The sequence below is a fragment of the Emydura macquarii genome, unplaced genomic scaffold (genome assembly GCF_026122565.2).
Source record: "Emydura macquarii macquarii isolate MOO-44397 ecotype Brisbane River unplaced genomic scaffold, CSIRO-AGI_Emac_v2 contig_1483, whole genome shotgun sequence".
Lineage (NCBI taxonomy): Eukaryota > Metazoa > Chordata > Testudines > Chelidae > Emydura > Emydura macquarii.
Window position 1 is genome coordinate 2518672 of NW_027131620.1, and position 24691 is coordinate 2543362.

The 24691-nt window shown below is 54.8% G+C and overlaps 1 protein-coding gene across 1 annotated transcript; it reads right to left on the bottom strand.

Moving 5' to 3' along the window:
* Window positions 1–795: 795 nt before the first annotated feature.
* On the bottom strand, window positions 796–24691 carry RSPO4 (R-spondin 4). Its single transcript, XM_067554586.1, has 5 exons — window positions 24602–24691; window positions 9312–9500; window positions 8672–8815; window positions 7924–8109; window positions 796–875 (listed from the first exon to the last, which is right to left on the bottom strand). Exons 1-5 carry the CDS (start codon window positions 24678–24680, stop codon window positions 796–798), a joined length of 678 nt encoding a protein of 225 aa, XP_067410687.1. The 5' UTR covers window positions 24681–24691.

Below are 24691 nucleotides of genomic sequence, written 5' to 3' on the forward strand. Positions count from 1 at the left end.
GTGGGAGTTGCAGGCCTGGCCAGCTAGAATGGAGCTCTCCAAGAGCGGCTGCTCCCCACCTCCCAGACGCAGGGCATGGTCCATCACAGCTATTCTGCGCTGGTTCCAGTGGGGGGGGTTGGGGAACCAGCCACATAAATCCAGTCTGAAGGTGAGGAAGGCGCCTGCCCAGGGAAAGGGGCACCTCCCACCAGCTAGCTGCAGAAGAGCCGGGCAATGTCCTGCTGGCCATTTCTGCAGCGCTGGGTGATGGCGACTTGCTCCTTTGAACTCAAGGCATTCCCCAGCTGTAAAGGGTCTTCCTGTGCCGCTCAGTGACGGCCTCAACGCGCCGCTTCCCCCCGGCGGTGCAGGCCCCGCTCGGCGCTGCTCCGGAACGCTGGTCGTTCTGCAGGTCACTGTGTCCTAGCGCACACCCACCACGCCGGCCCAGACGGCGGCGTTTTCTATCTCACCGTCCCCGTGCTCCCTAAGGCAGCCGGCTCCGGTTGCACCGGAGAAGGAGCCGAACTGTCAGGAGGCATCTGGGGCAGGGGAGAAAACGAAGCTTTGCTGGCGCCGTCGTGCTGCAAATCAGCTTTTCTGAAGAGGAAACGTTTACCGGGCTGTAAATGGTCTCTAAAGAAGTACTGGCAGGGGAGAGGGGGGAATTGTGCAATAATCTCTGCATGGAAAAGATGGAAAAACGAAAGCCAAGGCGGAAACGTCGCTGGGACCTCAGGGTGAAGACCTCCTTTGTGTCCGACAGCGCCCCCGTCGGGCCGACCCTCGTACTGCCTCCCGGAGTCCCACCTGCTAGGAGCCTCCCAGCGAGTTTGCCTTCTGCTTCTTTTGTTTCTTGTCCCTTTTCATTTTCTTGAGGGTCTTGGTCTTCTCTGAAACACAGAAGCAAGAGGTCATTTGCGTGGTGGCCAGGAAGGCCTTTGAAACGCGGTTTTACTTTGCGGAGCCCGGAAGTTAAAAGAGTTTGTTTGGAAAGACATGCTCGCTGTGCGTGGAGAGGAGCTAGTGGGTAGAACAAGAGAGGGGGAGCCCCACCCCCTCCACCTGGCCTGGCAGAACTCCTGGGTCTCTTCCCAAGTCCAACACTGATTTGCTTTGTGCCCTGGGGGAAGTTATTTAATCGCTCTGTTCAGACCTCAGTTTCTCCATCTGTGAAATGGGAATAATGATAAATGGGACTCATGACACCCATCAGGAGGCTTAGTTCATGAATGCTGGAGCAACTGGGGTCGGGAGTCTTGGAGGGCTGAAGGGCTGATGGTCACTTCCCCCAGTCCTGGCATGGCCCCCAGCGGGCGCCCCACGCTGTGACTGGAGCTGTCTGAACGCTCCCGCCTGAGCAGAAGGGACCGCTTCTTTCTGGGGCAAGAGGCGGAGCGAAGGCCACGTTCACTGTTGGTGTACTTCCAAGGGACGCCAGCGGAGTCCCACGCGGGGCCAGGCTGGCCCCGAGCCTCCATATTCATCCCGCCCTCCTCCTCCGCCAGCAGATCCCAGCCCCGAGTTCCCATTCAGTTCAATGGGGACAGGACGTGTCCCCTGGGCTGCCGTTCTAACGATGGGACGCGACCCTCCGCCCCCACCTCTACCCTCCCTCCCTTCTTTTATACCAGGGGATTCACCGGCCGTAGCTCCAAATTCAGACCAAACGAAAAGCAGCCGGGTCCGGCAGATTTTCTGGCAAATTTCCTACCCAGGCTCTTTGGGTCAAAAACCCCATGGACGTCAGAGGGCTCCCCACAGCGGAGCAGACTGGCCAGAAGGTAGAAAGGAGCTAAATGGGCCCCAGGCTGCCCAGCTCGCGCCAGTAGTGTCTCTGGGTATCTGGGGTAGGGGGAAGAAAAAGCAAAAGGAGAGCAGCCGATGCATAAAAGCAGAGATGGGCCCACCTCTGGGATTTGGGCACTGCCTCTGGGATTTGGGCACCCCAGCCTTCCTGCGTTGGGAATGGGGAGGGCTCAGTTCTGGCCTATCTCTGCCTTAGGGCGCAACATGAGTGCAGCACGTACAAGACTTCCCCTCCCCGGAGGCAGGGGAGGCAGGAGCAGATTTGGGGGCGTGATTTACAGAGATGAGAGGCCGCCTGACCCGACTGGAGATTCCCAGCCGCTCCGGTTGGCGTTGGCTCAGGGGCCAATGCTCCTCTCGGCTCTGCCCAGCGAGCCTCCAGGCCAACGGCTGTTCTCCCTGCTCCAGCCCCTGTCCCCAGACGCCGGGGGGCAGGGAGCAGCGAGAAGGGCTCCACCCTGAGGCTTCGACAGGACGGTGGTGTCCCTCTGGGGCAGCCTGCGGAGGAGGGTCTCTACCAAGACAGCCCCAGCAGAGTGGGGGAAATGGCCCTCTTTGCCCCAGCATCAAAGGGGGCCGCAGAGAGGAAGTGAAAGAACCGAACAGGAGCTCTGGGAAGCCGGAGGGAGGGCCATTAAAGAGGCGAGACATAAAAAGCCAGGCGGAGCCTGGCGCCCTGTCAGATTCCCCACATCCCTGGAACTTTCGCTGGCGGTGACAGCGTCTGACACCCCCGGGCGCGCCGTACTCTGGGCAATTGGGAACACATGCGAGTCGAGTTGGCGGGGCGGGCAGCTCTCAGCCCCTCCTCCTGGCTGTGGCCACTCCCGGCTTCCAGGAGCCCGGCTGCTGGGACTTCCTGTGCACCGGAAGATTCGTGCGGCGTTTGTCTTCTCGTTTGTGGTACAAGCCACAGAGCCAAGCCTCACACTCTTTGGCTCCTGGATTATCGGCCCCCGGCAGCCGCTCCTGCCTCTGCTGGCGTGTACCGGGACGGGGGCGTTCACACCACGGGAGGAGGAATTGTCCAAGCCCCCAAACAGCACAAGTGTCTACGCACACACAGACGCAGGCTCCCCCGGAACAATCCCCCGCGTTCCTGGCCACCAAGGATCCGAGCCAAAGAACAGGGCAGGCTCCTCTTGATCGCAATGGGCTTTGAGTCAAGCCCGTGTCTATAAATAGCTCCTTTCATTGTAAAACCTTTTCCAAACTCCGCCAGCCTCTATATAAAAGCTATACACGGGGGCCCGTTCGTTTATCATGCAGAAGCCGCCAACTCTGCCCGTTGAGAGAAATTTGGGGTCCCATTATGGTATGCTGGCTGGGGCCCCACCCCTCCCATTTCACCTCTGTTACCGATTGGGGGGAGAAGGGGGATGGTAGGATTATCCCCCCTTTCCTCCCCTCTCGTCAGCCCTGCCCCTCTGGGATTAAACAGCCATGCGGTGCAAGAGTTTAGGACAGGAAGTGAAGACTGCTGTATTCAGCTGCGCGCAGGGAGAAGGGGTTATGGAGGTGAAGCGGGAATGCCCCCCTGGAAATTTGGTCACTGTGATGGAGCCCCCAGGAACTGGCTTCTGGAACCCCTCGGGGCAAAGCCAGGCAGGGCTCCAGTGCTTGGAGTCTGCCCCCTCCCCCCCGGGTCTCCACACACGCGTGCAGCCGCCTCCTGAATCTGGCCTCGAAGGGTTCAGCCCCCACCTGCTTCGCCTGCGCTCCCCCCGTGAGTCCCCTTAGATGGGACTCTGGGGAGCTCCGACACGCCCCAAAGGGGCCATGCACCCGCCTTGCCGTCAGACGCGATTCCCAGCCGTCGTGGGAGTCAGAGGGTTTGTTAGCTCCCAGGATCACAGCGCAGAAAGACTTCGTTAGCAGATGAATTAGACAACTAGGAGCCTCAGAGCCCAGGATCAGGCCCCGCTCCCGAACCCCCTTATGGGGGGACTCCCCTTCCAGCCAGCCACCCCCCAGACCTGTCCCCTTGCCCCTCCCCAGTCCTTTGTCTCCTTCCCGGGGAAGGTCTCTACCCCCTCCTCGGCTCCGCCTGCCACAACCTGTTGCACCCTGCTGCAGCTGGTTGACCCAGGCCAGAGGGTCCTGGCCATTGTCCGCGTAGGTCTGGCTGGTGAAGGCCCATCATCCCCTCTCTAGTGGCTTCTGCAATGATCACACAGCCGGGTCCCATCACCAACATACAGGAGTAACATGTGGGGGAAACTGAGGCACACACACAGCACTCGGAGAAACCCTCCAGGATGTCTCCACTTCATCACAGTCACAACACCAGGGTTGACGCCTCTGATCTTGCAAAGGGGCCAGGGAATCGTTATGGGCACAAGTGGTCAGGACTCAGGCTTTAGGCTTCATTGAAAAGGCAGCTTCTCTAGCCACTGCACAGCATCCCCTAGCCACGCGGAGCTCCACCGATTCAGCGAGAGCCGCTCCACCTCTGGTAGGACGCCATCCTCGGTCACAGCGCTAGCTGCAAGCTCTGCTCGGCTTGCCCGGGTCAAGGAGGGGCAGCTCCCGCAGCACCTCAGCTGTGCTATCCAAGCCACACGCGGTTTGGGTAGGATCAAAAGCCACAGGCGTAGTGTACGTGGGGTCTCAGGGATGGCAGTAGAAGGCCCGGATGGAGATGCCCACACAAATCTCCAGGCTAGTCTCCAGACACATGCCTCACTTCCTCTGGCTGGCTGGCATACACCTCCGGGCAGACGGCTCGCGAGGGGCCTATGCACTGCTGAAATATCCACCAGAGCTGGAATTGGCTGGGCTGAAGGCCCGGGCCCCAGGTGAGTTCTTCCTCTGAGCCCTGGAGACTAGGTGCAGGCTTGTGCCTGCGTCTGGAGCTTTGACAAGATGGACCCGTTGCTTGGGCATGTTTCTGATCTAGGGACTGTGCAGGGCTGTCCCCAACTCTCTGCATTCCCTCTCCCTGCATCGGATTTCCTTGCTGGGTGTCTGCTTCCTTTTCCCCTTCTCCGTGTTCCCCCTGGCCGCGTTCGGGCAGCTTTGATCACAGCCCAGAGGGGAGGCTGGCGGGAGCTCTCTTCACCTTGTTTGCTGTCCGTTCCCAGCGGGGAATCAATCAAAGGATGTTACCCTGAGGTGCCAAGGCCCAGGCAGACAAGCTAACGCCTTTCCTCGCTTCCCCCAAACAGCATCCGTAAATCAGATTCACTGACGCCTTTGGGAAGACCCAGCAGCTGCCCCGCCGGGAGGCAGAATCTCCGTTCCAATTTCGCAGTTGGAAAGGAGTCGTCATGTTTAAAACACCCCCAGCTCTGCGCTGCTAGCTTCAAAGGCCTCCTCCCGCTCCAGGCGTTGCGATCCATGGGGGATGCACGGAGACATTAGAGGAGATTTTGGCTCGTCGGGAAGGCTGTTCTTCCCACGAAGTGGAGAGAAGTCATCCCAGCTATTTGATACCGCCCTGACGTCGCATTCCCTTGCCCCGGCGTCGGTGAGGGCCCTCATGATTCCATCCCCTTCTGGGTCCACGTTAACCCCTTAGCCCAGATGCCTTTCTACACTAGACACTGTGGGAGGCCCCGGGAATTAATTCCACCTGGTGACTCTGAAGCAACAGCTCTGTTAGTCCAGCAAGGATCCTTTTCAGCGTCAAAGCCCTCTGGATGCTGGGTGCCAAGAGCACAAGGACTGTAGCAAGGAGGCCCTTGGCTGAGTCACTATTGTTGACATGTGGGTTGTCCTGCCTGGGTCTGTTTTTCTGCACAGTAGGAGACGGAGGGTTCTGTTGTTGCGGAGGAGCACATAGTTTTGAAAGGTCAGTGACTAACACACACACAGTTGCACACGCAGCAGCGAGGAGCAGCCAAAGCAAGTCACACACGCATGCACACACCGGCCTGGCACAGGGACAGCCAGGTCCAGGAGCAGTGCTGACTCATCGCTCGGCTGAGGGGGAGGAAGAGGAGAAAGCAAAATTTCCCCTCAATTGATGCCACCTGGCTCCCATTAAGCTCCCCAATGCTTCGAGTTCCACGTAGCCACGAGCCAGCGGAAGATTGCTGCTCAGATGCAGCGTAATTAGGAAAAAAAAATGTTTGTGACTTATTTTATTTCTCAGACAAGCCGAAAGGGCCGAGGAGGAGGAGGAGGAAGAATTTCTCTATGCTCCATGTACTTCGGCCCCTCCACTCCCTCCTTTCCCCACTCGATGGTTCTTCCTTTTCCATTTCCTTATTTTCCCCGTTCTTTGCATTCTTTCCCTACTTCTTTACTATCTGATCTGTCTATCGATCGTTTGCTTCCCCCCCCCCGTTGCTTTTGTCCTTGGTACAATATACTCTTCACTCAGGGAGCCAGGGCTCAGAACTGTAAATCACTCAAACCCTGGGGCCAGTAACTCTGATCTTGCTCCAAGGGCTACAGACCAATACTTCTTGCAATCCCTCTTCTGCCAGTTAATAAGCAGATATTTATTAGGCCAAACACATCCAAGAATTACATCAGCTACCTTCTGGTTTCCATTGGGCCCAGAGATCCACATCAGGGATCCTAGGTTTGACTTCTAAGCAGAGAATCACCTGCCCTTGTCTGGGGAACTCGAAAGCAGCAATGGCTGGATACAGGGAGGTGATGCGGTCTATGTTTCAGGAACAGTCTATCCCTGAAGTTGGAGACGTCTCACTTCGGATAATGGAACTGGACAGGATAGGAATTAGGGTGGAGAATGGATTTCATGGTCTGTCAAGGGAACATTAGGACAGTAAAACCCGTTTATCCAAAAACTCACTGAGTCAAGTCTCCTGGCAGGGGACATTTTGCAAGCCACTGATCAGAGATCACGTTTATAAATACTCTATTCATTTTGCAAATATGTTTGTTGTATAAGACTTTGCAGCTCTATAGACTCTTTTACCCAAGGGCCTCAAAACACTTTGCTTACAAACGGTGATGTACGTCTCACTACACCTCTCTGAGCCAGGTATTTGGCAGATGGAGAAACTGAGGCAGACAGCGGTGTTATGATTTGCCCAAGGCCACATGAGGCAGTAGCGGAGTCTGGACTAGAATCCAGGGGTCAGTTGTCAAGCTGCACTCCCTTTCTTGTGCATGCACAATTTGGCCCGTGTGGATGAGTCCCTTAAACCACATGCTCACAAGTGAGTGAGTTGTCGCGCTCAGCACCTTGGAACTCCATTGTCTTTATTTTTATATAGCCCACAGATGGCTAAACGCAGCAAATGGCTGCTCCTGTCCTATGCTTTGGCATCCTCCCATATTTTGCTGCTTTGGGAAAGGAAAGCTAAGTGGCCAGGGCATGGGCCCGAGAATAAAGGGTCTGCCTACACAGCCAGTGACACCCGCACCACCACCAACCCTCCAAGCCCAGGTTGTGCTCGTGATGCTCACGCTATCGTGCCAAGAGTAGCTATTAAGTTGCGGCTTAACCTGGAGCTCAGATCTGAAAGCCACCCTCCACCCTAGATTTCAGAGCCCAAGTTCCAGCCCTACCTGCAGCGGTTACACGGTTGTTCTCAGCACAGCCAGCAACAGCGCGCAGCTGTCAGCCTGGGCTCGGCCGCCCGCTGTGCAGGCGTTCCCAAAGGGAGCTGGGTTCAATTCCCGGCTCAACCAGACTCCCCATGCGAAGGTTGATTTGTTATAGGCACTTCCCAGCTGTGCTGTTTCTACTTGCTCCGGTGGATTTTCAAGCCACAGCCCGGCGTTCATAGCACCCCTGCACATTTCCCCTTTGCAGATTGCACTGTGCCCCTCCTGTTTGTGTAGCTGTTGGTTACAGTGACAAAGCCCCCCGCCCCTCCCCAGGAAATGGGAGGGTGGAGTGTGGATTTCAGGGCCAGCTCGAGAACTGCTTCACACATGTGGATGACTGGGTGAGAACCATTTTCTTTGTAACCATGTGGATTATGGACATAGGCCTGGGCTGGTTTCAAAGATGTGATCCAGGCTCTTGGCACAGCAAGAGTGCTGTTCTGGGGAAACTGTATTAAGTCATCACCCTTCTCTTAGATTGTTTAGGAACATAAACAAGGTCTGAGCATGAATTTCCCCCAAATGGCTCTAAATACAAGGACTAAATCCAGTTTCCTTGGCCAACCTGCTGGGCAGCATCACATTCAATACCCCCTTCCTCACCTCCATGGCAATGCTTCCTCATCCTACACTTCCTCGATTCCAGCAGGGCCGGGCACACCACTGCCTCCAGCTTTGTGCTCCGGACGACGTCGCGAGTCCTGGTCTTCAGTCCCCACTTGCAGCCGCACGTTCTCCCCTCGTTGCTGCAGGGGCTCCATTCGCTCCAGGGTCCCGCCTCACACATCTCTGACAGGGGCAGGAAAGAGAGCCATGATGCAAGAAAGGCAGCAGGGCCCGAAAGCGACGTTGTCAGAAGCAGCCTTTTGCACCCTGCCTGAACACTTTGCACAGCCAAGTTTTCACACGCTCAGAATTTCAGCTTTATGTGCACAGCACCCAGTCAGCCAGACGCATGCAAACGCAGCTGCCAGACGGAGACGGGAGATGCCAGAGCTTGGATAAGAAATGCTGCGGACAGGCGCGTCGAGACTGAACTCTGAGGCTTTTGGAAAACATGTCCCTCCCCTTTAATCCTTGCGTGTCTTGGAGACGGATCCAAAGCTCATGAAGCCCCTGGGAGCCTCGCCTTTGCTTTCAGTGGGCTTTGCAATCATTCTCTGAGCATATGCAAGGCTGGCAAAAACGTTGCTCTGGACCGAAATCCTGTATCTGATGCTGGGAGTCCCAGGCCCGGCCCTGTGGGTGATCAGTTCAGGAAGCAGCACAGATGGGAAAGGGCAGAGGGAAGCAAGGGGGAGCCAGGAAAGGAGAATCCCAAGGGAGAAGGCAGAGATTACCTGAGACTTACCCTGGCATTCCCTGGCGCCGTGCTGGGCCGCGGTGTTCGGCGGGCATGTGCTGAAGCACTTCCCTTTGTGCAAATAAAACTTCTCTTTGCATTTCATGCAGAAATCTTTGCTGAAGCAGCTCTCGCAGCTCGGTGACCGGCACTCTGCCGGGAGGAAAGGGTTACCCGTCAGTGCAGCCGCCCCTTGGCTGGCAAGAGGAGCGGTAGGGCAACAGGGAGAACACAGCAGGGCACTTCTAGTCACCTGGGGAATCTCAGAGCCCATTGGCAACATTCATGGATCAATCCCACCCCCATTTTACTGCTGCAGAAAGGTGAGGTGGCTCACCCTGGTCCCTGAGCAGAGCAGTGGTGGAGCAAGGAACAGAACCCCGGAGTCCTAGCCCGCAGCCTGCTGCTCTAACCACTAGACAGCCCTGCTCCCCATGCAATGTAAGGCTGACTGGAGAGGCAGCGTTCTTAGGCAGGAAATGAAGAGGACAAATCTGGATTTTTCCCCTTTCTGAAAGGCCAGTGCATTGGTTTGTCATAAGGTGGGGCATGGCTGGGGAGGGCAAAGGCCTTGGGTGCAGCAAGCGGGAGCCGAGCGCCGCCCTCCGGATGGCCGCTGAGGGCCGCGGCTCCTTGGTGAGCTACGTACTTGTGCATCTGTTGACCTCTTGGCCTCGCACTCCAAAGTAGCCCGGCGGGCAGGCGTGGACACACGCCCCGTACTGGCGGATGCCATCCCTCCAGATCAGCAGGAAGAGACGCTGCTGGCAGGCAATGCACCCGTTCTCCTCCGAGCACATGACACAGCCCGTGCAGTTCTCAAACAAGACGGCGCCCGCTGCAAGAGAACACAGGCAGAGAAGAAAGGCGGTTGCCATCAGCTGGCGCTTTCGAGCGAGCCGGGGGCAGCGGGAGAGGCAATAGGAAGGAACAAACCGCACCCAGCTTTCTTCTCCGACGGAATCCCCGACTCCCGAGGCCGGGCTGAGCATCGCTCTAGCTAATGCTAGTTCGTTAGCGCGGGAATGGCTGATGTGCAACGTAGGCTGGAGAACGCTAGGGAGGGGCCAGGGCAGGAGGGAGGGGAGCTCGGTGTTGGGCTGGTGGCAGGCTGAAGAGGAGCTGGTTTCAGTGACGTGCCCAGGGTAACGCTGCAGACCGCTCACTCCCTTTAGCCAGAAGGCATCAAACTCAGCTTCCAGCCCCACCGCCCTCCTCAGCTGCAAACCGAGGGAGCTATCTTAGGGCTCTCCCGGGCCACCTCTCCCCATAGCATCTGATTGCTAGGTGTGGAATTAGGGGCCATGCCTTTAAGGGCTGAGCTTCCCAGACAGAGTTTGGGTGGGGTGCTGCGGAGCTCTGGGTGGGCTTGTTGTTGTAACTCATAGGCACAGCCAGTTGGAACTGGACACACCTTAGTACTGAGTGATCCCCGAGCGCCACGCTGCGGCTAGAGACTCCTGCCGTCAGCCAGGAGCCTGCTGTGTCGCTGGAAGAGTGGGAGGGTCCCACGTGACTGCTGCGGGCGGGAACGGAACCTCGGGAAGCTTCAAGGGATGGAGAGATGCCTCCTGCATGCCCCAAGCCTGAGAGGAGTCAGCACAGACAGTCCAGGGGTTCACAGGTGCCTGCATCTCAGGGCTTGCTAAGGCAGAACACCCGGCCCCCTGCCTGGGATCTTGCACCTACGTTTCTGCAGCACAGTCTGCCCACGGAAGGCTCCTATGGATGTTAGTGGGTGTTGGGTGGGAGCATAGAAATTGCCAGGCTGGGTCAGAGCAGAGGCCCAGCTAATGCAATCTCCTGTCACCAGCCATGGCCCGTGCCTACGTTTCTGCAGCGCTGTTTGGATTGGATCCAGGACCCAATGCAGCCAAGAAGCTCTGCAGGAGGCAGTGATGGGGTCAAACCTCTCCTCAGCCACTCCAAGTTGGCTAAACCCAGGCGGCAGCTTTCGGCTTTGCTTTGCCTCCCCAGTTACACATCTCCCCTCTCTTCCTCCCCGCCTGCTCTGTCCCTTTAAAATTCCCACCACTGTGCCCGGGCGATGGCGTATAATGTGCATGGCATGGCCACTCCGCCGGTGACCTGGAGACCTAACACTGTAAGCAGAACAACAGGAAAAGGCTGTTTCAGTCCCACAGCCTCCCTCCGTTCTACTCATCCAGCGGGCAGGCCCAGCACCAGCAGAGCCAGCTGCCCTGCCACTCCACCGCAGCCCTCAGCGAGAGGAACACTTCCCCAGCCAGAGAGGTGTCTCATCCTCCATCTCCAGTCCTAGGCCTCTGCTGAGGGCTCTGCCCAGGTGGCCGCTTGTCCTGATGGGTGGGCGGGGGGTCATTCGGACACCCCCTGGTTTGAGAAATGGATCATGACTTTTGGACACCACTGAGCTGTGTTTGAACAAGGGCCAGGAAGAGGCAGGCTCCGTGTCTCCTTAGCTTCTGGCATCTGTTTGCCTGTAATGATTTCGCCTGAATCACTCATGACTAATTTCTTTAACTGCACTCATTTCTAATGAATTTTTTTAAGATGCGGCTTGACAAAGTCCTGGCTGGGATGGTTTAGTTGGGGTCGGTCCTGCTTTGAGCAGATGGTTGGACTAGATACCTCCTGAGGTCCCTGCCAACTCTCATCTTCTATGATTCTCAATCTTTGCTTTGTCTTTCCAACATTCCCATTTGTTTCTCTCTGCCAGTATTGCAATAACATCTGCATTTCCATAAAATCATTCATCCTGGGATCTCAAAGCATTAACTAACCCACATGAGCCCCCTCTGGTACAAAAAGGGCTGCGCTAGAGATCTGTCTCATCCTTCGCTTACACACACACACAGGTGCTGAAGGGTCACACACAAAACACTGGCATCCCCGGCTGTCGTCAGAGCTCATTGTAACGGTGACTCTGTGTCACAAGCCACCAGCTGCTCTGTAAAAATCAAAGGCCTGAAACACACAAGTTAGGTACTTAACTATGAACTTTACTGATCACCTCTGCGCTACATGGGTACCTGTACCGCACGAGTAAAGCTCCATCAATTCTGGCCCAGCAAACTTACCCAGCAGGAATCTGAAGGGGATATTCCCAGGAGATTCCATGTAGAAAAGGGTGGTAAACACCAAATGAAATTTCCAGCCTGGGCCAGCCCTTGCATAGCCCGTAGGCAGGTCGAATTCCCACGGAGTTCAGTGAGCTCTGAGTTTGATACGAGTGCTCTTTACGTAGCGACTCAGGCCCCACTTCTGCAAAGCATTTGAGCACCTGCTTTTCTTTAAGACTTCCGAGGGACTTAAGCGCATGCTGAAATGCTTAGCTGAATCATGACTTCAGCAAGGATTGCTAGATGTGTCCCTCTGCGAACGAATAACCTCATCTGATTAGTGCCCATAATGCAGTACATGTGGGAGGCCCAGCTGCACTTATCCTAAAGCATGTTAAGTCAAGGATCAGTTGGTGGGTAAAAATATTCCTTGACCTGAAATAATTAGCCAATGCCTGGTAAATGTCAAAGGAATCAGAGAAATCTCAGGAAATGATACACCAGGGTAGAGACAGAGAATCAGTTTCATTGCTCAACACTCCAATAACATCTGCTTTTCCACAGCACCATCCGTCCGAGGATCTCACAGCACCTCACCGCTATTAACTGACCCCTCTGAGCCAGTTGGTATTGCATCCATTGTGCAATCTCACACCACAAAGCAGAACCAGGAAAGGAACCCAGGAGTCCTGACTCCTCTTCCTCTGCTCTAACTGTTGCATTGCATTCTCCCCTTGGGGCAGCAGCTGGGGTCAGAGCTTGTTAAAACCTTAGTGCCAAGGAAAGGGGATGGAAGGGGTGGGGCCTTAGAGTTACCGGCGCTGATGTTTGCTATCTCTGCTGAATCCATCACCCGAAAGAGGCTGAAGCTGGGATGAAGAGAAGAGCTGACCATTAAATATATCCATATCTATATCGTCAACCAAAAAGGGCCATGCCCTCCGCTGATGCGATTCACGGCAGCTCCATAGATGTCAAGTTTAAGCATCCATCACCTGCAGAGCTAGGCTGATTTGCCCCAGATGAGGAGCCGGACCCCAAAACTTTATTTCCTGCTCCGAGCAGAACGTTGACTCACACTCACCCCAGAATCAGCAGAACCCAAATGGCTTGCTTCTATTTTCACGTCCTGCCTTGGCCAGCTCTCAGACACTCAGTCCAACCTGCCTCAAATTTAATGGCCTCATCAGCAACTCAGGCTGGCCTGGAAGCTCTCTGACTTTGCCTCTGACTTTGCGGGTCCCATTTGGCTCATGCAACTGACTGGGACCTCAGAAGGGACCAGGCAACCATTTTCCCTGTGCAGATTCCCCCGCTTGCATGCACACATTGCTATCTGGCCACCCAGCTGCCTGAGTTACACGTGCAAAGTGGGGATGTGTCCAGATTTGCGGGTTTACTAAATGTAGCTACAAGTGGGTGTGAAAACATGCTGCCTGGCTAAAATCTGTGTGATCCTGAAGCACTGTAGGACACAAATGATCCCAAGGCCCCTGAGTATCTTCTGTAGGACTGAGACTGGGATGGGGATGAAACTGAGGTTATTCTACTCAAACTCCACCTTCAATCCCAGAGTCACTGGCTGTCTGTCTCTGCTGAAATGACCAGCAATGGAAGAGTTAAAAGGCAGCCCCCCCCCCCCCCGATTCAGGTACAAAAGGTATGCCTACTTTGTCGTCTAAAGTCACCACACATGCACACCCAAATGGCTAGCCAGGCCTCTGACTGCATCCAGTCACATTTAGGAGGCTGTTTTGGCGTTGGCTCATATGAAGGGCTAAGCATTTCATATTTTTAAATTAAATCTTATGTTCTGCAGTAACTGCACCAGAAGTGTTGGTATGCCTCCAGGCACTGACTCAATCTGATAATGCATCTTATTGCATTACGCTGGGTTTTCACATAACCAAAGCCTAACGAAGACTAAATGGACAAACTAAAATCCCAGGGGCTGTGAGAGTCTCTAGAGTAACACATCTGGGGCTCGAGCCAAAGCCCGTTGGGATTCTTCCCATAGCCTTCGAAGAGGTTTGGATCAGGCCCTGGATTCTCTGGACTTCGTTGCCTCTGACACTTAAAGCACGCTGCAGGTGCATGTGTTTGCAAACCGTAACGCCACATAAAGCTGCAACGGACTGTATGGCACGTGCATAGCGGGTTTTTTTAGTCTAAAGAAAATATCCATCAGCGACTTTAAAAATTGTATCAGTTCTTAAACAAAATGTCGTTTCCAGCTGTCCCTGTGTCCCAGGCCCCGATGTGTCCCCGCAAAATAGAGTCTGACGCCAATGACATAGATCGTGAAACTCGTACGAAGGGACCACTCCAGGAACCGGTGAAAAGGGGACTTTTATCCACGTGTCAGTGAATGTTATTTGACAAGCATCTCAGAGACGATTAAGCCACATTCGATATGAAAACTGACTGTTTCTTAACCCGTTAAAATACCAGGAGCCGGATTCTGATCTCCCTGTCCACTGGCGTGACTCCGCTCACTTCCAAGGCGCTACTCCTGATTTACCAGTGTTAGCAGAATCAGCCTCAGACCCTCAAACTCTTTTCTTTCCATAAAGTGTTTGAAAGGCGCACGTGCTGCAAACACAGATTGCTCATGTTGCCGAGACATCGATCTGCCTGCTAGCTTCCCCCGTCATAAGTGAGACCAAAATGTGACGCTCATCATATCTACATGCGGCCTGGGATTTCAGTAGCCAGCACTGTGCAATGGGCAGAGCATTGTGTCCAAACTGTGGGTGTGTCCTCTCTCCGCACAAAGGCGAGGGTCCAAAATGCCTCAGCAGGTCTCCTGGGAAGGGTGCGGCTCTGCTCTCCCAGTCTCTAGTTGTTTCCCGTTGTGGAGCAGCTGGGAAAGCTGTGAGCTGGTTGTTTAAGGCAGGGGCTGCGTCCCCCAAGGGTGGGGTCTTCGACACGGGTTTCCCAGCGGTCTGTAATGTTGGTTACAGCACGTCCCAGTTCAGGGAGAGAGGAAACCGAGCCATTTCTGGGGCAGGGAGGGGGAGTCGCACACTGGCAGTGGGGCTGGCAGCTTGAACCTATTCCCATTATTATCCATTCCACGAATTTCCATCACCGCTGACATCCTCAGTCAGGGTGCAGGCCCCCTGTGTCCGGGCACCAGAGGAAGATGCAGTGTGACCAGGTCACAGCCCCGAAGAGCTTACAGTTCAATAGCCGCAGACCTCCGGTGCTTCCATCTCCAGCCTCCCCACCCTGCCCATGTGCAACTGTCCTTTACAACATCCACCCGCCCCGCAGCCAGCTGGCATCCCAGAGCTGCTCCCCGTTCCCTGTGCGGTAGCAGGCTGAGAACAACATCACAGGCATCCATCGCGCAGCAGTGAGACTGCAGCCCATGTGCTCTCTGTCGTCAGTCCGTCTTCACACGGGGCTTCCTCCACTGAAGACTCCCACTGGCTTTGGATGAGGCCCTTAGTGCAGAATCCCTGCTAGGGGCATCCCTACGATTTTATCCAGAGGGGATACTGCAGGTTGGTTCTCCCACCACCTCCAGAATGGCATTAACCCGGTGGACAGTGCATCAGGACAGCAAAAGAAGAGGCCCCTGGGAGAGGTTATGGCCTTCATAAATCATGTTTATTGCAGCTGGCTGCTGTGCAACCTCAAGGGCGCACACAGCCCGTGCCCCAACGCGCTGACAGTCCAAACAGATGAGACAGGCTCTACGGCTGCCAGAAGTGCTGCTGCACATGGGCGCCTTCCTGAAAGAGGACCACCCCGAGGGAAGCCGCTCGGGTGCCCTCCTGCCCCTTCCGCCCCCAGCCTTTTCCGAGGAGACGCAGCCACTCTCAGCTGTGTGGCCAGTGGCCATGGCAGAGGAGCTTCTACAAGTGGCTCCTTTGGAAAGAAGCTAATTACACCCAGGCCGGGCGTGGGTGTGTGTGTGTGTGTGTGTGTGCAGCTGTTGCTGCGTGTTTGGGATAGTAAGGGTTCAAACTTTCGGCTGCTTTCCCTGAGGCAAACCCAAACGCCGACCCTCTGGTGGTTCAGCCATCGCTGCTGCAGAGGGACGCGCCCCATTCTCTCAGGGAGCAAACACTGAGCCCGAAAGGCCTCCCTCATCTGGTGGAGAAAGGCAGAACGAGACCCGGTGGCTGGAAGTGGAAGCCAGACTCACTCCAGTTAGAAACAAGGAACACACTGTTCACCGGGCGGGCGTTTGACCATTGGAACAAGCTCCCCAGGGAAGTGGTGGCTTCTCCATCTCTCGAAGTGTTCAGGTCAAGACTGGAGGCCTTTCTGGAAGGCGCTTTAGGCAAGAGCAAGTTATTGGGCTCAATCTGGAGCTAACGGGGTGAAATTCTCTGGCTTGTGGCATCCAGGAGGTCCCACTAGATGGTCATAGTGGTCCCTTCCGACCTCCCTGGCTATGGAGCTCTGCGAATGCTGTGCAGCCTTGCTCTGGAAAAGGACAATGGGCCAGAAATCACAGCCCGGGAGGTCCAGGTGGAGTTACACGGTGTGAGGAAAAGGTGATGCAATACAGACCTGCCGTGGCAAAATGATTGGCGGGCTCACAGCAGGAAGACCAAGGGGGGCATGTTACAAGTCAGGACTGAGACGCCCCGGCTAGGCGTGGGAGGCGGGATTAGAACCGAGGTGCGCCGGGGCACAGAAGCCATTTGTGCTAAAATCAAGGCAGACAGGGAGAGCTTTGGAGTGATCTCAGGGCTGGAGGAGCCGGAGGTGGGAGAAGCTCCTCTGGCTTCAGAAGAACACTTTGCAAGCCCAGAGCCGGCTCAGCAGAGGGAGAGTGCAGGTCAGGACCTGGACCGTAGGGCTGGAATGAGGGAGCAGCGGCAGGTCTCGGGACCGGGAGAGCAGTGGGTGGTAAGGCAGGCGAACATGGTGCGAGCTGGGCTGGGGATGCCACCTTCTGAATGGAAACCAACCAGTTCCTAACGTGCAGCTGGCATCTGTGCATGGTCAGAGGCGAGGAAAAGCAGAGAGAAAACGAGCCCCGTCTTACGGACCATGCCATCGACGCGCCAGTTACCTCTCAGAAGAGAACAAGGAGGGACCGGGCTTGGACCACATTCCATCCGCCTCCTGCTGGGGCCACGTCTTGCCTTTCCTGGGAGTGGACTGGTAATTTCCAAATCAAAGGGCCAGTGCTGTCTGGGGATGTAATCTGACCAGGGTTTGGTTCCCGTTTCCTTTTGTCTTGGTTTCCCTTCGTGCCACCACCAGCCCCGCTGCCGTCACCGAGGGGAACGCTGTACGCGCGAAGGGCGACCGCTGCTGCCAGCTGTCCTCTGGCCGGAGCAGCTTACGGGAAGAGGGACCCCAGGGGGCTGCGGCGTCTTTCCTTAATCAGAGGCCGTCTCGCTCCCGGCCATGTCAGCAGTGGTGGATGCAGAGGCAGAGCCAGGTGCGGCTCCTTTAACATTGAGACCTGCCTTGCCCACGCAGCTTGGACAAGTGAGGTACAACCTGGGATCTCACTGCTGGGCTAAAGGGGGTGGGATTGGCCATGGTGGGAGAAGGGGTCCGTGGCTCCGAGCCTGCAAGATCCCACTGACATCAGCCCCGTGACACACCTGGAGCGTCAGCGATCAGGGTTGCTGGCCCCCAACCCCCCATGCTCAGCTCACTAGGCAACACTGCCTCCCACCCCTCAGGCCAGGGCCACCAACCGCTGCTTCCTGGCTGCTTCAGCCTGGACATCTGCTGGAGGCACAATGAGGAAAGGAGCCCGCAGACTAGTCCTCAGCCCTCGCACTTTGATTCTCCTTTCCCTCACACCAGTGCAACTCTGTGAACTGAAGTGGAGTGACTCCTGATTTACCCCCAGTGAAACTGGGATTGGAACCAGTGGGTCTGATTGCTTTTGGAGGGAGTGGGGGTCTGGGAGAAGCTGCCGAAGACAGTCGAGACCCCCCGGCACAGATAACGTTCGCAATTCCAGTTGCTCAGCAGGAGGAGGGGAAGATAAGCTCACATGCCGGAGAAGAAACCTCTGCAGCTGCCTTCAGCACAAACACCTCCATGCTCTGCCTGCCAGGGGAGAACCCAATTTCCTGGGGGGCAAGAGCCCCGGGGCCAGGGGCCAGCTGACTGCCCCGAAACAGCATCTGCCCCGTCTCCTGTGCTCGGTTCTTTTTCATGGATGGAGGCATTCGCCAAGGCTGCCCCGTTTTCAGATCACAGGGACGCAAACTGGCACCACACTGCTAGAAGGAGGCTCATTTGTGGCCACAAGGATTCGCTATGGCTTGGCTTTCCCCTCCAGTGAACAATGCACCTTGGACCCATTAAGTTGTTATGGTCGACATGACATATTTGCTAAATGCCTGCAACGTCTGGGTTCCTGGCTGCAGCTGGAGAGACTTCACTGAAATGCCGAAGGATTTACGAGTGTCTCTCGAGCTCTGAGCTCTTTTATAATATTTTTCATTCTCTTTGGTCAATTTATCTGGAAGACAGGAGCAGAGCAGCTGAAAGACGTTTGGCGTCCCCGGCCTGGCGTGGGATGGCACCGGCTGAAACAGTCTGCGTCCACACTGCCAGCTGGCGGAGGGTGGCAGAGTGCTGAGACCCAGAAGCACTGGTTGCTGTAAATCCAGTTAGTTCCCCCAGACAGGGCCTGATTTGGGGGCGGGAGGGGGAGAGGAGGAATGGCTAATAACTAGATCAGCCTGAGCAGGGGGGAGCTAAGGAGATAAATTAGTCGTTAACTGCAAGAATGGAAAAGGAGCACGGGAGGGACATGCAAGGAGAGAAAAGCCGAGCCAGGCCAGGGTGCAGGGAGATCTCTCCTATGAGTGTATAAGACTGGAGAATTGCTGCCCAGGGGTGTACCCAGCGGTGTTACAGACTGGAAGTGTCAAAGCCATTCACAAGAGCAGACAGGCGCGGAGGACCATGCCCGGTCCTGGAGGGTGATTCCCTGCCCGTGTACACACGCTCGCACAAGCACAGGTATAAATAGCATGATGGTAGCAGCAGCAGCACAAGTCGTGGAGCAGGGGCAGGGCTCAGCTGGGCCGCGTACAAACTGGCCTGAAACCAGTGGGTGCGTGCGTGGCCCAGCTCAATTGTGCCTCCGCCGGCGCTGCCTAGGCTCTCACGGCTACACAGATACTTACACGCGCGCTAGCTCGCTGAGAGATACCCGAGGGGGGAATCACACCCCAGCTGGTAGCGGAGACCTAGCCAGAGAGAATGTAGCGGCGTCTTCGGTGAAAGCAACTTCACAAACCAACCCGTTTCCTTTCCTGAGTTCTGGCCGTGCTCAAAGTGTACGGAAAAGGGTCTGGAAAAACGTCCCCCGAGGTCTCCGCTCACACGCAGTCTGTTTGCCAGCCCTCTGCCCATCACAAGTCACATGAAGGGCAAGAAAATGTTAGTGGTGGTGCTGACCCTGGGCTCATTTACACCAGTGTAACTCTGCTGACTTCAATGGAGTTACTCCCGATTTACCCCGGAGAGCCGATTCAGGTCTGCCAACTCCAAACCAGTGAGAATTCTGCAGAGGTGGGGACAGCGTTGGATCATGCGGGCCTTGCTCAGAGACTGCCGTGGGAGCTGAGCCGGGACGGCAGGGTCGGGCCCATTCCTTGGTTCGCAGACGAAGCCGCGTTTTGATTTTGCGATCCCCATCGGTAATGTGTGGGTTTCACACAGTCGTACCTTGAACCCAGGGTGGTTCAGATTCAGGGTGGTTCAGATTTCATCCAAACCTCCGGAGGGGAGGGGAGGGGAGGGGAGTTGGAATGTAAATTTTGGGGAGAAGGAAGAGAATGGAGCAGCAAACTCAAGAACCAGACTAGTAACTTCCAGGGAGATGCAGTGGTTAGAACTGTCCCTTCCCAGGGTGGGTGGGAGATGTACGCTCCAGCCCTGATAACATGCATCGGAATCATGCACACAAAGATGAGAGGACGCCTTAGAGCCAGGCATGAGAACATGCAAAACAGGATTCATTCTGCGGAAGGGGGGAGCGTGGGAGCACGGGCAGCAAGCAAATACTTGAAGCCAAAAGGAGCAAATGTGATTTGAAACTTTGTTTTAAACACCGATGTTGTTGCACACCTCTCACTTGCCTTGCGTGCGTGTGCGGCATGGGTGTGGGCGGGCGGGCGTGCAGCCACTTAGAACAAAAGCATTATGGTTTTTATCAGGTAAGATCCCAATCCAAAGCCCGCAGACACATGCCTGAGCTGTGGGTGAGTTTACAAGTCCCGTCGTGACAGCCCCAGGCCCCAAATCCCTCAGACTCTGGGGCGTGTGAAGTCTGGGGTCCGATCCACACTTTGCAGAGGGGGAGGGGCTCTATTACTGACGCTGCTTGTGGGGGGAGAAGGGAGGCGAGAATCCCAAGGTAGCCCTTGGTTCTGCGTGTGAGGTCGCTGGGCTGATTGGCTAGGAGATTGCGAGTGCTGGGGGGATTCTGGCCCTGATCCAACGCAGCACTTCGGCGCATGCGTCAGTGAGACTACTCGCGTGTTTAACGTGAAGCAGGAGCGTGAGTGCTTTGCTGGAGCCGGGCCCCGGGCTCTGGCTGAGAGCGCAAAGAGAGGTTTCTGCGTGGGTAAAGCTCCGATACATGCAAGCCTAAAAGTCTTTCTTTGCTGGTCTCTCTCGCTCAGGGCTCAGTCAGATCCCGTGCGCGGGGCTGGCCGATTCCCACACTCGGTATCAACACGCAGCAGCCATGCTCCTGCAGCTACACCTCTCCTGCTCTGCGCCACTGTCCAGCAAAAGAGCCCCCGAGGAAGAAGAGCAGGAAGGATCTCAGTGAGCACCGTCAAGCGGAGGGAGCCAATGACACAACTGAGCAAAAGCAACACCCCCGCTGATTACTCGCTTTCCTGCGTGTAAAGATCGCAGACCACGGAGACAGGGATGGAAAGGAAACGTGGCCCATCGATCGTCAGAGGCGCGAAGCTCTGGAACAGCCTTCTGAGGGGAGCAGTGGGGGCAAAAAACCTAGCTGGCTTCAAGACTGAGCTTGGAAAATGTATGGAGGGGCTGGCACGAGGAGAATGCCTGCAATGGCACGTAGCCGATCTGCGACGGCTAGCAGCAGATATCTGGGACGCTAGCTGGGGACGGCGCTGAGTTACTACAGAGAATTCTTTCCCAGGGGTCTGGCTGGTGGGGCTTGCTAGCCAGGGTCTAGCTGTTCACCAGATTTGGGGTCAGGAAGGAATTTTCCCCCAGGGCAGATTAGCAGAGACCGGGGGGTTGTTGGTTTGGGGTTTTTTTTGCCTTCCTCTGCAGCGTGGGGCACGGGTCGCTTGCAGGTTTCAACCGGTGTAGATGGTGGGTTCTCTGTCACGGGAAGTCTTTAAACCATGATTTGAGGCCTTCAGTGACTCGGCCAAAGGTTAGGGGTGGGTGGGCGTGGGAGGTTCTGTGGCCTGCACTGTGCAGCAGGTCAGACCGGATAGATCACGATGCTTCCTTCTGGCCTGAACGTCTACGAGACACAAAACGAGGTATGTGGGCAAAGCCTGAACCAAAGCCAGCGAAGGTCACTGGGAGTCTTCGCATTGACCACAAAAGGCTTTGGACCTTCGTGCCTGAGACCGAGAGTTGTGGCCTCGGGCCAGGAGAAGGGGGTGCAAACCTCACCTATGCTCCTCTGCCAATGAACTTCAGTCCTGACCTTCCATAACCCTGCTGCTCCGCTCCTGGGCATCTGTTCCTCAGAACCTGTTTATGGCTCAGTTTATGCCATAACCCACCGCTGCGAAGCATCCTGTGATGTCCTAGACCCTGAACGTGGAAAACGTCAGAGACGTGGGGCTGCTACGAATAGCAACGGGCCTTCAAAGGAGGAATTGGGCATCCTGGGCATAGAACGCCCCTTGTCCCATGGGACATTTCCTTTCGCTGCGTGCCCCTCATGCCCTTGGCTTGACCACTGTACAGCTACTGGCTGGACCGGTCATTCTTTGATGGATCTGTGAAGATTTAAATCTACAGCATGGACAATAACTGAGAACTGTTTGCAGGTCATATCCCTGAGACCACAGGAGGATCCTTGGCCCAGGAGTAATCTACCACTGCCTGATGTTTCACTGTATCAGTTCTTGCTATTTCTAAGTTAGCTGGATGCAAGGCGCTTGTGTTTCCTAAGGCACGGTTCTGATCTCCCTTACACAGGCATAGCACTGCCGTAACTCCATTCACAACCAGAGTGTAATTCCTGATTTACACCCATGTCAATGAAATCTGAATCAGGCTTAAAGAGGGGAAATGACTTGCCTACAGTCGGACAGATAGTCAGTGGCAGAGTCAGGAACAGAACCCAGGAGTCCGGACTCCTTCCAGCATTACAAAAAACACCCCTCCCACAATCGCAGACCATGAGCCAGATGCTAACCTCACTTATGCTGGTCTAAATTCGAAGTTTCTCCGCAGAATTTAAAGGGCTTACCCAATATTTACATTAGTGTAACTGAGGTCAAACTCGGGCCCCATATTTTGCCCCTCTTGATTAAAGCAGATTCTCTTTACGGGTTGGCTTTTCACAAGCCCCTGTAACAGACTTCATGCCGCGTCCCAGCGCCGTGCCTGTCTGCCTCACTGCTGCTCTCAGAGGAGAAGTTTGGCATCTGGTTAGTCTCAGCAGCCAGAAACCGTCCCAAAGGTGCCATCTGGCTCTCGGAACGCACTTCAAGCAACACCAGATAAAAGATGGGGAAAAAATGGCAATCGGGGCAGCTACAGGATCCATGTGCGGTGAACTCGGTGCTTGACTATGCAGCCTGGGGGCCATTTGTCTTAGAAACGTTGCTGCGTTTGTCAGTTGTGCAATATTTTAAATCTGAGATGAACTGATCCTGTTTGTTTACCTGTCCCGCGGAGTCAGTGGGCAGATCCTCAGCTGATAGAAATCAGCATAAGCCCATTGACTTCCACGGAACCCTGCAGCTTTCCCCAAGCGGAGGTATTGGTTCTGCAGACCATCTAGAACATTGGCACATGCCTCGGGCACGGTTGGCACACGTGCAATGCCAGGGCGTTCCAGCGGATATCTCTTGCACAGTGCATGATAAACACCTGCCTGTCAACTCAACACATCTTCCAAAAACAAACAACAGAAACGGAGAATATCAATGCGACTCCCATCTCAGACAGCTGAGTGGCCCTTTTCCCATTAACATTGGTCACTTGTCCAGCAGATTCTGATTACGAGAGTGAGTTGCTCAGCTCACAGGGCAGGGTATAAAAACAGGGGCAGCCCTGACATCTGCAGAATTCAGACTGATCTCTCCCAATGATGTTCCATGTTTGCTACATGGGTGCAGGTGAGAGGCACTGCCTGTCCTGCTGTCAGCCAGATGCAATATGATCTTCACTTGGTGCTGGGTATTGGCTCTGACCATACGTAAGAGCAAGACATCACTGATGTACAGTGGAGGCAGAAAGGAGATGCCAAAGGACAGCTGGTGCACAGAGGTCTGTGGCAGGAATGGTCTTTCTGAGCAAGTCTGATCTTTGATGGGGGAATCTATCCACAACAACGGCTGGAAAGAGCCAAGCCGGAGTCTGCAGACAGCAGCCTGCTCGCAGTCCCCAAAGCCGGGCTGAAAACATCTGTTTTGCCCAATGAATCCCAGCAAATTGAACTGACTAGAGAAGTTCACCGAAGGAGAACTTAATTCAAAGAGCCAATGGTGTCATTGCAGGTGACTCAGATTACACCAGGGATGAATTTGGACCAAAATGTTTTAATCTGTTTAGTTAGGAGCCCAGGCCCTGACCTCCCCACCCAAGCAGACGTATAGACACGGTAAAACCCGTGTAGCCAATATTCTGTACGCAGGGTTTCGGTGCTCTGCTATGGCACAGCCACTCACCTGTGCACCCTACATGGCAGGTATTACTTCCATACCCTTGATCTGAGGTATGGCACAAAGCTTTGAATAACCATGAAAACTGGCCAGTTCTGTAATATCTCAAACCCATTGCTTTGCTCTCTTACGTCTTGCACAAGGTTTCAGGTGACAGTCAGCTAGATCAGTGGTTCTCAAACAGGGGTGCATGTACCTCTGGGGTTATGCCGAGGTCTTCCAGGGGGTCCCTCAACTCATCTAGATATTGGCCTAGTTTTACAACAGGCTGCATAAAAAGCATAGCGAAGTCAGTATAAACTAAAATTTCGTACGGACAGTGACTTGTTTATACAATTGTATATACTATGCACTGAAATGTAAGTACAATATTTATATTCCAATTGATTTATTTTATATGATATGGTAAAAATGAGAAAGTCAGCAATTTCCCAGTACTAGTGAGCTGGGACACTTTTTTGTATTTTTATGTCTGATTTTGTAAGCAAGTAGTTTTTAAGTGAGGTGAAACTTGGGGGTACACAAGACAAATCAGCCTCCTGAAAGGGGTACCATAGTCTGAAAAGGTTGAGAGCCACTGAGTTAAATTATCCACCCCCCTTTCCCCAAATGATCCTGTCGATAATATAATGTAATAAGATGCAGAACACTCACACTGTGCTTTGCCTCGTCTGTGCACCTTTACAAACACCAACTGAGTTAGCCCCCCAGCAGCGCCGGGCAGAAGGCAAGTATTTGCCCCACTGTGCAGACAAGACCAAGCTAAAGATGAGGGGGACACCAGTGGGAGGGATCAAATGGCAAAGTTTGTGTCTGCTGTCGTGAATTAGCCCCTGGCCTCTCATTCTGCATTGATCAGTTTCCAATCCCCCTTACCATCTGGCTGAGCTCCAGGTACAACTAAAATAAAGTTGCCGGCCGCTTATTGCTTTGCCCCTCCTGCCAATTCGTCATGTTGCTCAGACTCTCTCCGGACCCCCGCTGCCCTCCCAAGAGCGTAGCATTGCCTGTTGCTACCTAGCTAGAAAGGCAAACGGCAGCGTGTACTGTACCTTGTTTCTTCCTTCTGTTCTGTGTGAGCATTTCCATGGAGTTGATGAATAACAGCAGCATGAGAAGTATCCACTGCATCTGGGCAGGAG